At 40.1% G+C, this 13,694-nt stretch overlaps 1 protein-coding gene across 9 annotated transcripts in view; it reads right to left on the bottom strand.

Moving 5' to 3' along the window:
• Positions 1-13,694, bottom strand: part of RAPGEF4 (Rap guanine nucleotide exchange factor 4) — a 321,867-nt gene that overhangs the window by 124,523 nt on the left and 183,650 nt on the right. For 8 of the 9 annotated variants that reach the window (XM_065880400.1, XM_065880401.1, XM_065880405.1 and 5 more), the window contains one exon: positions 10,912-10,931. The exons of the other annotated variant lie outside the window; for it this stretch is intronic. In XM_065880400.1, coding sequence (XP_065736472.1) covers positions 10,912-10,931 — 20 coding nt within the window. The remainder of the gene's footprint in view (positions 1-10,911; positions 10,932-13,694) is intronic. 9 annotated transcript variants of the gene reach the window in all.

The following is a 13,694-nucleotide window of genomic DNA, read 5'->3' as shown; positions in this document are numbered from 1 at the left end:
ATGATTAAACTAATTAAGAAAACAAATTGTTTCAAGCAGGTCATAGCCATTTAAATCATATAGAAATAATTTGTGGGCTAAGTTACAAATAATGTGCCTCTACCTATTCATCCTAGGTCCCTGAGGATTTCTATTAAGTCACACTTTGTTAGCTTGATTCATTTACTATTTCTACCTGAAATATTCTATAAATCAACTTTTCATTAACCTTTTATTTGAAAGGTGATACCTGCAGTTATACACAAAATTTGCTCACAAACATAAATTCTCTTAAAATCTACAAAATATAACAGAAGGAGGGAGCCAAACCTAATAAAATTCTTGCTTATTTTTGTCTTGTATTTAATTCTTTCAGAAACATTCTAATTTTTTTCATGCCCCAGGCATATACTATTCAGTATAAATACCTAAAATCAAATCTCATTACCACTAATCTAATGTTTATTATCATTAACGATTGACTGGACGGGGTACAGTACAAAAGCCTACTCATACCTCATTCCTGGATACTGTCTAGTATAACGACCTTCAAACTAGGTGTCCAAATTCACTTCATCCTCAGTCTCCCCTTTCTTAGCTGTTGGAGCTGTATCCTTCTGCGTGATTGGGCCAAGAACCCTTAAGTTGTCCTTGACTTCTCTCCTTCTCTCTCACCTCACATTTAATTCATCAGAAGATCCTAGGACTCCATTTTCAAAATCCACCCAGAATGCAACACTTTCCACAGCCTCCAGTGTGACTACAATCTCTCTCTCTCCCCATTAGCTGCTCAGGAGTCAGAGTTTAGTGACATTGCTATGTCAAACTATTTCCATTCTCATCTGCTGATTTATGTGAACAAGCTTTTCCAGTGCTTACATATCTAAAAACCAAGAAGTGGAGAACTGATGTTAACCCCCTGCTGCCTACAGATAACAAATTCATTTTTAAAAAGCACCCAAGTCATTCAATGATGCCTTTACAGTTATAATTTAATATTTAATAATTATTTCTAAATATATATAAAATATTTATTTTGTTTTGACAATTGTATACTACTACTAACTATCATTCAACTCAGAAGAAAAAATTTTAAAGGAAACTTACGGTCATTAGAAATTTTAAAACATTAAGATTTAAATATATACTTATTTTTGATACATGAAAGTATAAGAGTGTGATCAATTAGAGACTTTCAATCGTAAAAATACATTACAACTTGGAGGTGCCACGTTAACCCTGCCGAGCTCACATTTGGACACTTAACACGAAGGAAGATTATCTTCCGTTTTATTTAAGACACTTATGTTTGGGTCTTTGTTACTGTAGCTAAATCTGTATATTGACTAATACATTGTCGTAATTTAAAAGTAATCAGGTCTGGACAAAGATTCATTACAATAGGATAAAATTCTATGTGGCAAATAGAATGGGAATATAGTTTAAAGGAGAAAAAGAAGTAATATAACATTGCCAACTGTCACAGAAGAGTTTATTCATATATTTTTAAAATGATGAGTAACAAAATATTTCCCATAATGTCCAACTCTGGGCTAATACACAGTAAGCATTCTATAAAAACTTGCTAGTTAATAGAATCACTTCTTGGGGAAAGCTGTTTGACTTACAGGATTGGGACTTAATATCTTTCTATGGACTTGCAGATCAGATGCCCCTTCATTTAGTAAAGTGAAATTATCAACAACATATTAGATTGGAAGATATATGAATGGATGAATGAATGAATGAATGAATGAATGAATGAGTTGGATATTTTGGATAATTCAGAGGTTCCCAAGTACCAGTCATCTTACAAAAGAAAATAAAATTTACTATTAATATTTCCACTTTCATCCAAACATTTTGCGCCATGTAACTAAAAACTTCAGCTGTAAGGTTAGACATGTAGAAACACTGGAATGGCCACCAGAGGGAGCCCAAGTGTTTTTCTGAACATACCAGACACCAAAAAGAAAACATAAAGCTGGGGGAACAGGGGACGGGTGTGTGTAGCGGAAGGGACCATTACCGGTTTCAGTCACAAGAATATCTTGTTGAATGACACAGCCATTTTTGCAATATGTTAGAAATTCCTTTACTAGGCAGTTGTACATTGCAATGCTTTGAAAATTTAAATAGAAGAATTTGTTAATATAATATTAAAAAAGCTCACATACCCTAAAACTAGAAGGTGCAGGGTGGACTACCATGATGACATCCATGATTCTCTGCTGGGCCCCCAAACGAGCCAGGTGCCTTCTCCAGCTTATCTTCTTTACTCTCTTACAGCTCTTACTCTCTACCCCATCCGTCTTTGTAGTCAACTTTGGGTGTGGTTTCCTCACTTTGTCTGGGATTGGGCTATCAAATTACAGCACCAAATCAGTGCTTGGTGTGACTTGGGAATTGTTCATTCTCTTAGCTGAGCTAAGTTACAAGGACATTAAGATGAATGACTTTTCATTTGGCATCTTGCTGTCTTCCCAGAATTGAGCACTGGACCAAGTCCTAATAGGACGCAAGCTTTTATAAGGTTTCTCAGACCCAATCTCCTCCTAAACCAGAACCTCCTGGACAGCCTCAGAGATCCCCAGTCTAGGATAATATCCCTGGACTGAGGTTACCAACAAGGGTGTGATCTCCTTTGGAATGAAGCTCCAGGGAAGCTTAATGTAGTGTTTTATGTTTGGGAGCAGTGTAAAGTTTGGGAATTCCCCCCCTGCTTTACCTTATTTGATCTCCTAACAATCCTTTTGCTGTGGTTCACTGGGGAAATCACCATTTTATCGATGAGGAAACTGAGGGTCAGAGCGCTAAGACTTGTTCAGTGTTGCTGGCTATTAAGTGTCAGGGACAGAAGCTGATGCACCTCTGGGGACACAGACTATAACAATGAATATGTATTGAATCCAGTCATATTAGTATATTCTGAGACAGAAATAAAATTCTCATCTTCCTTTTCTGTCAAATTACGAATAGGTAGAAAGTCGGATGGAAGTGAATTTAATGGCTTAGCACCTGTTTTACGGGGTATTTTCACAGTATGTTTTCCTAAGTTTCTTTTTCGTGTCCGGATGGGATAATTTTATCATGTATGCAAATAAATGAGCAGAAACCAGATTAAATTCCACAAGGTTAGGTCCTCTGCTGAATGCTGCTAGCTTTAACATGTTGATTAAAGCCTTGACTATGGAATCAAAAGCATTCTTATTAAATTTGACAATGACACCCAGTTGGGTGGGGTGGCTGGCACTTAGGAAAACTGGAATGAAATTTAAAATAACCTTGACAAATGGAAAAGGAAAAAGAGGTCAAAATTCAATAGAAAGCTTTGCAGAGTGATTCATTCAAGAGAAGGGGGAAAAAAAACAAAGGAGAACCACAGAAATCAGAGAGCACTGACTGGGCAATTATAGCAGAAAAGGAGCTGGAGATCAGAGTGAACAATAGGCTTCAAAGGCATCAGCTCCAGATCTGTCATTTTTAAAAGGAAGGCATGATATTGGGATGTACAAATAGGGGGAAATTCAAGCTAATTCCCCATCTGCATTCAAAACAGATCAACCTTTAGTTAACGAAAAAAAAAGGGTGTTTTGTTGGAACCCTGAAATGCCTGATGCTTAGAAGTCAGATTTTGACAACTTTGCAAGGGCTCCTAGCAAGTAGAGTCCAAAATAATGAAAAGTTTTTTATTTTGAAAGGTTTTGAAAAGCTCTGGTACTCTGTTCCTTTGTTCATGCATCGTTCTCCTTTTCCCTTCCACCTGGGTAACATCTACGTCCCACCAAAAGCGCACGGAGGCATTTCCTCCTCTTCCGGGAGGGCTTCTCTGAGCCCCTCCCCTTCTCCTGAGAACCACACAGCCCCATGTGTGCCTCCTGAGAGTATGTAGGGGTGCCAGCACTGGCACTTGGCCTGCCTCATCTCACTAATCCTCCTGGCAGGCCCCTCGGCTTCCACCGCTATGCCACTACTCCCACACTACTGTTACTCTTACCCCGTAGCTGGGGAAACAGAGGAGTAAGAGGTTAACTAACTTGTCCACCTTCACATGGTTAGTAAGCGGCAGAGCTGGACCTAACTCAAGCCCGCAGAGCCTCTAAGGCCACACGGTCATGCCACGGCCTCCAGACCACACGTGCCACAGCGCTGCAGTGTGCTGGCTTGTGTTCACACGTCTGCTTCCATCCCCGGCTGCAACTCCCTGAAGGTGCTACACTATTTTCATGGTTCCACGTGGCGCCTGGGATCCATCAATACATATGCATTCGATTAAAGGTTTTCAAGCAACTAGACAGCACATTCTATGGGTACTTCTGAATCATTCTTTGACTGAAGGAAAACAGAAAATAAAACAAAGCTGGAGAGAACTTGAACATTTATAAAAACTGGCAATAAGAATTCTGAATAAAGCCTGATCATATTACGAAAAGTTGGTGTTACGATTTTCTTTTCTGGAAATTCTAAAGAATGAAAATGGTTAAATATAAATTTATATATACATCTGCATGTGTCCATACATGTACACATGGGTGTGTATATGTGCATCTATCTATAATGTAATTTTACCGAAAGGTAAAGAGAACAACTATAGAATATTTTAATATCTATGGACTCAGGGCGGTCTTGACACCGAATTATTAGAAAAGAATCCAAATCCTAAATGACATGTAATCACTGGATTAATTTATCCAGTCTAAGAACACTACAATTTTCTCTCCTAAACCTAAGATGTATTTTGCAAATAATTTGGTTTCAATTTGTCAAAACAAGGACAATAAACATTCAAACACATCAAACATAAACGATACTATATATTTTATTCCTACAGTCAATCAAGATAACATGCTAGCAGCGCCAAGTGACTGGTGATGAACATAATTGCCTGCAGCACAGAACAAAATATTTCTGAAGACAGCAGTGTACTCTCCCATAACTCTGGAATCAGCAGTGTAGTGTCTTACTATCAACATGACATTAAGTTCCTGGCCCTGCTGAGAGTGGAACTAATTCTCAGCAGGAATGCCAATAGTGAACAGCCTCACCTCAAGGCCGTGGCATTTGTTAAAGTGAGAGCAGGGAGAGGCTGCTGGCTAGAGAGACTGGGGAATATCATTTCTTTTATGATTATTATTTTTAACCATTAAACACTACCCAGGTTCTCTGTGATATCTTGCCCAAGTCAAATTCTGACTACAGAAAACACTGAGAACATATTCAAAGCAAGGTTATGTGGTTAACTCAGCGGCAGCCCTAGATCAGCATGGCAGCAATACTCAAAGGCTCTCCTCCTAAAAATGTAGAGACACCGACATTAGAACACTGAATCAGTCACCAACATTAGAACACTGAATCAGTCACCAAATATAATTTGTAATATTATAAAAATAACTCTAAAATATATTTGCGAACCACCACCCCAATACACCCCGATAGGTGCCCTTTCGTCAAGCAAACTCATGGCTTGCGGGGCCTGCGAACACTGCCGAAGAACATTCAGAGGCAACAAACACATGGCATAATTGACAACAGAAGGTCAGATGTTCAGAGAGTTCCCTGCACTTACTATTTACTATGTAGATGAAGGTCAAGCACACATCATCGTAAAAATTCAATCAGAAACAGAAACAGACTTACAGATATAAAAAACAAACTTAAGGTTACCAGAGGGGGAACGTGGCGGGGAGGGATAAATCAGGGGCTTGGGATGAACGTACACACACTACTATATATAAGACAGATAACCAACAAGGACCTACTGTATCGCACAGGGAGCTCTACTCAATATTCAGTGATAACCGATAGAAGAATCTAAACAAGAATGAATATATGTATATTTATAACTGAGTCACTTTGCTGTACACCTGAAACTAACACAGCTTTGTAAATCAACTACGCTCCAATAAAATTTTTAAAAGAGAGAAAAAAAATTCAATCAGTATGCCACTGCAGAAGCTAGAGAGAGATGGCACAGGCCAGCTTTTATATGAGGAGAGGAAGGGATGGAATAAAAAGCAGAAAGAAATTCAGCAAGGGCCTCTTGCCCCATAAAATGCATAATTCACAAACATAAAAACAAACATTTCTTCAGAGACCAAGAGTTGAAGTTGTCCTTGGCACCATCGGCATTAACAGGCTGTTTTTTCCCGGGAGGTGGGGCAAAGTCAGTCTTGGCTTGCTGAGCTACACATTCTTATAGGCCAGCTAAGGAATGAGTATTTACACGCTACAAACGCGTAATTTCGGGCCAGCAACACTGCTAAATCTAATCTTCTCTTGGGTGATAAGCAACTTGTCCTTCAAATGAAAACGAGCAGCTCAGGATTTTCTGCCTTCAAGCGTTTGGTTGGTTTGCTCTCCTGTGTAGAGCTTCGTACCCTCAGCCAGTCACATGTGTGTTGCTTCGGTGTGGTGACGGTGCTGGTTAAAACATTCTCACCCTAGACCAGAGGGAAATGGCTGCTGGGGTAAAGCTGTGAACTCTGGCCAGGATGTCCCAATCAGCTCTGGATGCCTACCAGTCACGTTTTAAAGTAGGATTTTAAAAACTGTGTTCCAACATAAACTGTTGGTTTGAATTCAATTTGAAAGCTGGAGTTGAAAGGTTTTACCGAGTTTTATGGAGTTTTCTAGGTTTTTTTTTTTTTTTAATATTTTAAGTCTCTATAAGGACACACAATTTCCTTTTTCTTCATCTGACCCAGAATCATAGCCAATCTACAATGGTAAAATAAGACATCATCATTTAATTGGTGGAAAATATTCTAATCTGTTTTCTCTAACCTTGAAAAAGAGCAACAATAGGGATAAATGGTACTATAGTCCCTAAAAATTCCTAAAATTGCTAACCTATTGACCCTAGTAATTACTTATTATTGCTCTCTCCTTAATGAGAATTTTCACAAAGCCTGTAAACCATGTCCTTACCATTTGCCATTTAAAACCTTATGTCTTTATAATAATTTCCAAAAATTATTCTTCATATAAATAACCCATGATTTTTTAAAAGTTTGGGAAGATTTAAGTAATCTTCTTAAAAGGAGACCAACCAACTAGCTTCACAAAACCCCCAGTCTTGCTTGTTATTAGCATCTAGCATCAGCTCTTCCAGTGCTTGGGAAACCTCTGGGCTCTGAGTTGACAGTCCTTTACACTGGGGACGTATCCTTGCGTATTTCACAAGAAGCTTACTAAGCACACTGTGTCAACGTTATCACTGCCTAAAAGATGAAGACCTCAAATGACCCTTTTGGAAACAAGATGTTTGTAAATCAGAGAATGGGATTCTTTTGCTATCTCCCTGAGTCTATTTTCTGGCTCCTTCCACACTGAGGAAGAAACGTATAAACTTCTAAAACTACAAAACTCCTTAGCAGTTGCCTCTCAAAAGAATGGAGCACGGCAAGCAACAAAGTCTATCTACGCAGCAAAATATCATAGACAAGCTCATTCCGTCAAAGGGCAACCGTGACATTCAACTAGAAAGCGTCCTTTTCATTGCGATTTTTATGTTCTGTGTTAAACATGGTCAGTCAGGTATGCCACTGATCGGAGACAGAAAAATAAAATAAAATTTAAACAGATCAAAGAGAAGAATCTATAAAACCAACAAGCCCAAACAACTGCAACCTTGACAAAACGGTCTTCTTGCTTTATTGGTTCAATGTTAATTTTTCTAACACTTTTATCAATTATTTTACAGGTTCCAGTAACCTGTGTCATCTAAAGTTGAATGATGTCCCTATGAATTATAATAAGTAGTAGACAAAATAATCCAGCAAGTTAACTGCCAACCTATTTGTTTCTATGGAAGTGCAATTTATGAAAAGAAAGTTCTTTTTATGAAAGGTAAGGCTCGGTCTGGAAATAAAATATAGCTGGCAAGGCAGCTAAAAACACCATTTACTGACGTTTGCATATTTGATTGAAAGCTAAACATGGTGATTAACAAAATCAGGAGTAGAGCTAGAAAAAAGAATTTATTCTTTCCATAAAGAATCTGTTTGGACACTGAGACAATAGTCTAAGTGCTTTTGTTTCAGTCCACAGGCATATTATTGCTATTTAGAGAAACATAAAGGGAATATAATATTGCCCAGCATGTAGTTAAAGAAGGTAAAGGATGAAAGAAATCATCCTAACACAACTTGTCTCTCTTTTTCTTTTTAAAGTAAGACATTTCTGTATTGCTTGTTTTTGCTTTTGTTTTTTTTTAAATATATTTATTTATTTTACTTATTTATTTTTGGCTGTGTTGGGTCTTCATTGCTGCACGCAGGCTTTCTCTAGTTGCAGCGAGCGGGGGCTACTCTTTGTTGCGGTGCGCAGGCTTCTCATTGCAGTAGCTCCTCTTGTTGTGGAGCACGGGCTCTAGGTGCATGGGCTTCAGTAGTTGTGACACGCAGGCTCAGTAGTTGTGGCTCACGGGCTCTAGAGCGCAGGCTCAGTAATTGTGACACGTGGGCTCAGCCGCTCCGCGGCATGTGGGATCGTCCTGGACCAGGGCTCGAACCCATGTCCCCTGCATTGGCAGGCGGATTCTTAACCACTGCGCCACCAGGGAAGTCCCCAACTTGTCTCTTACAAAGGAAAAAATTCAATTAACATTAACACCACTTTAAGGCTCTTAGGCTTTTTATCTTTCTAGAGCTTCAACTCTACTCATGAATGTCTTTCATCTCATTTGCTTTATTTTGACTGATGGCATTGGAGAGCTTTCCTAATAGCATGTGGTGACGTTGTATCCACTCTACTTGCTGACAGAGGAAAAGTATGCTTCCTCTTGCTAGTGAGTTTGACATAGAATGACCCAAACGAATACAAGTAAGTATATACTATGACTAGTTATTGGGGAGACAGGCTGGCCAGCCCCCTAAATCTCTGAGGGCAAGACGCTGTTAAATTCATTGTATCTGACTTTCTGCAAACTTCAAACTCCTCTTTTGTCATGAAGTGAGCTACATGACAGCTGGCAGGCTTTCTGATTAGAACGTTGTATCTGTCGTTCTACTGTGGGGAGGTCCAACCTAAAGGTCACCAGGCGCCTAAGAGAGACAGAGCATCCTTTTGAAGCTTAGAACATTTGAGACCTCCTGGGGCCTGGCCATTCTGTGTGTGCTCTCCACACCACTGACAGTCCCCTGATGAGGAAGCACCAGGCCCTTTTATCATCTTTATTTGGCTAATGATCCATGTATTATTTGTTACAGCGTGCTTTGGGACATCCATGTCCAAAATGGTGCTAAGATCAGTTACTTTAGCATCTAAAGCCTATGGTTTTAGACTCTCCACGAACCTGATCATCTACAGCTTTACTCAACATACAAAGATACATTTTTTAAATAGCAAAATACCATTACAAAGGTTCACTGAACAAACACATCTTAAGGAGGGTTAGTAGACATTTGATCATGTCCAAAACGTCCATTGGATATCTGGTCCACATCAAAAGGTCCTTGAAATTTGGTTGTATCCAAGAAGTTCATAAGCATATTTGGTCCATGACAAATGGTTTTGGACAGGACAAATATCAAGGACCTTTTGGCATGGACCAAATGTCTCTATAGATGCTTTTGGACCAGATCAAATGTCCTTCAAGGTTAAGGAGAGCCATAAAATGTAAAAGGACAGTTACTTTATAAGGGGTAGGGCATTTTTCAGAGGAGAAAAGACAGCTAGAAAATGATACAAGACTTGATAAAATAATAATTATTGCAACAGTCCTCACCTTTACTGAGCTCTATTGTATGACTCTCCATGCTTTCCACAGATTATCTCACTCAGTACTCACGATGGCCTCTTAAGGTAGTCACAATCAACACCCACATTTTAAAGACGAGCCAGGGATGTTTAGAGAAGTCAAGTGGCTTGCGCAAAGTCCCACAGCTAGGAACTGAAGTCCTTTGCTGAACCAAGTCAATGAGGATTTGGTGTGACATTTCAAGTGACACTGCTAGGTCTTGAACCCAAATTTGTAGTGGTATAGCAGTGGACCAGAATTCCCAACCAGCCCTTTAAAACCAACATTATGAAAGCAGGAGGACCTAAAGAAAGCTAGAGTCAGACCTCTGAAAAGCAATACAGAAATAGTCTGAAATTACCACAGACACCGGCCCCGAAATAGCAGGGAAAGGACAGAAAAGGGAGACAGTTCTGTAACACTGTCACTTGGGTACAGCAACTGAGGAACACAATGACAGGTCAATACAATTGAGAGCCACCAAGCACCACTTCAGATTAATCCCTACACACTTCCGTATTAACCCTTCCATGCTGTTGTCTAAATTTAGATTCCAGTTAATATCATTATTATTTGCATGCAAAGACAATGCCACTACACCACTACCAGCCTTAGAAGGAGTACTTGGCACTGGTTCTTGGTGACAGGTTTATCCTAAAGCACCTACTGGCACTGGTTCTTGGTGACAGGTTTATCCTAAAGCACCTACTCTTACCTGTTTGCCCTGACCAAATAGAGCAATTCATTATTTTCGACTTCAAAGAGAAATACTGACTTCTAAATGCACTTGGATACAATTATAAAATCAACTGGCCTGAAATCTCCTATTTTGTATTCCTCCTAAGGAAAAACAGCTAATTTTCTATGTGCCGTTAAACTAGTGGTTTTCTCTACTGCCACGTATGCATCACGGGAAAAAGAAAACACTTATCAATTATACTGTTTGTCCCTAGAATAACCTTTCTTCGGACTAGTTAACATCAAGGACATGTGATGACCACGTCAGAGCAATCAACCTTCTCCCCTTCATATTTCAAAGTGACTCACCAAAGATGCCAGAATAAGATTAGAAAAATATTTACTGCCCTGTTGAATGTGGATAAAGAGCTCTCTTTGATGGTAGCGTTACCACAATTATTTTTTTACCTTATGACAGTTTCTAGAAATTAGGCAGAGACAGAGTAGCTACTCACGTTCTCCTTGTCAGGAATCCCTAGAAGAGGCAAGAGAGAGAGAAAGAGCATGAGCTGTAAGATCAACTTGCAAAATGGCAATGAAATCCCCTGCTGAATCAAACCAGGTTACATTGCGGTGTTTCCAATTTGTCTTTCCGTAAAAACGTACATAATGCTGCTTAGAAACACAGCAGCACCTACCAAAATCTGTAACATAAATAAATCAATGAATCAGGAGCAGGGCTGTGTGCCAGACAATAAAATCTCATACTTATTTTGCTTTTCTACCGTACGCTTTGCTCTCCTAGAGGTGAAAATCCAGCCCTGCTTATTTTACACCATGCGAGCAACCGTCTCAGAGCAGTTACTCTGTCTTGGGCACCAGAACACTCAGAATTTTAGACCAACACGTCAACCCTTAAGTTGCACGGATTGTATTTTTCCAAGGCAAACCCCCTTGACACCGCTCCAGGGATTTGAACCTGGGGGCAGGTCGCACGGAAAGACTACTAACACACAACTTTTATTTTGGGCAAAGCAAACCGCTGCTGCTTCCAAGTCAGGTCCCAGCAGGCGATGGCTGTTTGCAGGGGTGTCTCAATTTTCTTAGCAAATAAGTTAATCATTTGTCCATTCACTCATTTACACACATTTCATGAGCACTTGGTCCAGGCTGGCACTGGTCCTTTGCACTTCCTTTGGGTCTGCTATTCTGCCATGGTAAGGGTGGCCATACTGGAAGGTCACCAGCCCCAGCAGAGCTTACTGGCCCCAGTACGAGTGAGAACAAGCGGCCTTATACTGAAGCGACAGAAGTCCAGGTGGTTTTTATGTGTGGCTTGCACCTAGCTTAGAACTACTGGGGTGGTGTGAGGGGGTTTGCAATGCAAAAATACAGTACATCCAAATTCTGAGTGAGCAGGACTTTATGTGTTTAATAAGGGGCCACACAGGACTTAAAATATTGGCATTAAAAGCACCGAGTGCCCATCCTAATAGCCAGCAGCAAGCAGGAGGGGTAAGAGAAGAATAGATTATTAGGAAACGTACCCTAATTAAACTTTGACCCCCAACCTGGGATAGTATCGGGACATAACAGCTCAGGCAGGAAACAAGGGGACAGAGAGGGTTGTCCTCTCAAGCAGAGTATTAATGAACATGTTTGCCATCACTTCTCCGATCTGCCAGAAAGAGTAAGCGTGGCCCAATGTCAGCACTCCGAAATTCGTCTTGAGTTCATCCATCCATTTATCCATCCATCCAACGACCACTTGAAAGGACTAGAGTTGACTAATGAGGAGATACAGGGTTGTAACAGAAGCTTACTTTCTAGGAGGTTTATTAAGATAAACACACAGTTGTACAAACCATCATATCAGAGTGGATAGAAATTAGGGTATCTGTAGAGAAATAATACTGAAAAGGTGCTCTCAGGCCATGCAGGAACTTGCAAGTTGGGCTAAGGCATTAGCAGTCTTGGAATTTCACCTTGTATGCCTGGCCATGGACCATCATTAAAGGTTCTGAGCAACAGAGTGGTATGATCAAGAAAAAGGAGGGAAGGGACTTTTCAAAATTAAAAGACACCTAAGACATAAAAACCAGAGGCAATGGCACGGTCCTTCATGGAAGCCCAGTTTGAACGATTAACTACAAAGACATTCAGTTGGGGAAATTCGGACTTGGACTGAGTGGTGGATATTATTAAGGAAAATCATACCAGTAATTAGGTATGATAATGGTGTGGTTTTTGCATGGAAAAGTCTGTATTTTCAAAAATGCCTGCTGAAGTATTTGGGGTGAAATGTATATATGTGATTAGAAGAAGGAAATATGGCAAAATAATAAGATGAAAATACCTATCAAATTATTACTAATCTTATTTAAGCATTAAAGTTTAATATTAATTAAAGTGATGACAATACAGGTATTAACTGTATCATTCTGTATGCTTGAAATTTCTCATAATACAAAGTAAATTTAAGAAGTTCTGTGTAAGTCAGGTGTAGGGTACACCAAGAGTGAAATAATGAAGGTTCAAAGCCAGCTGAGCCATCTTTGCTCTCAGGTCAAGGGTGATGAGGCCCTCAGCCAGGGGGCTGCAGAGGGGAGAGAAAGGAAAGAATATGAACACTACAGAGGAAGGAACAAGGGATGGACAAGTGATTAACTTCAGGGGGGTGGAGGTGAGAGAAAAGAGGACCCCGAAACAGTGGAGGTTTAGTACCTGGTATGGGAGGACAGTGGAGTTATGAATGGAAATACACTTTCAGGAGGAAGGATGGTTTGTGGGAATCACGATGTATTCCGTTACTGATATTTTGAGTGCATGAGACCAGGAGGACATCCGGGTGGAAAGAGAATCGGATCAGTAGTCACTTGGAAAGTTAGGCTGCCCTTTGTAAGACTCAAACAGATTTGTATCAGTTGCAAGAAAGGATGCAACGGTGGAGCGGTCAGTATAGAGGAAAAAAGAGAAAAACAGCCAAGGCTGTCTAGACTTCCAGCTGAGGGGAAGAATACCCATGAAAGAATACAAGGGGCCAGAGAGATACAAGAAAACCAGGATAATGCAGTGGAGGCGGGGACCCAAGGGAGGATGGAGTCCGAACATGGAAAATCTTACCCAGTCACAGAGAGTGTGTAATAGTAATGACTGAGGCTGGCTATTGGTTGGTCACTGGAGAATTCAGATGGCTTGAGTCAAGAAGTATACGGCAGAAGGAGGACTGTGAGGGGTTAAAGAGTAACTGGTGGTGAGGAAATAATAGCTCACATCACTTGGGTGCTTCTTATACGCC

This window comes from Phocoena phocoena, chromosome 7, assembly GCF_963924675.1.
Source record: "Phocoena phocoena chromosome 7, mPhoPho1.1, whole genome shotgun sequence".
In the NCBI taxonomy this organism is placed as follows: Eukaryota; Metazoa; Chordata; class Mammalia; order Artiodactyla; family Phocoenidae; genus Phocoena; species Phocoena phocoena.
Note: the sequence above shows the minus strand (reverse complement) of the source record. Positions and strands in the feature narration are given on the sequence as shown.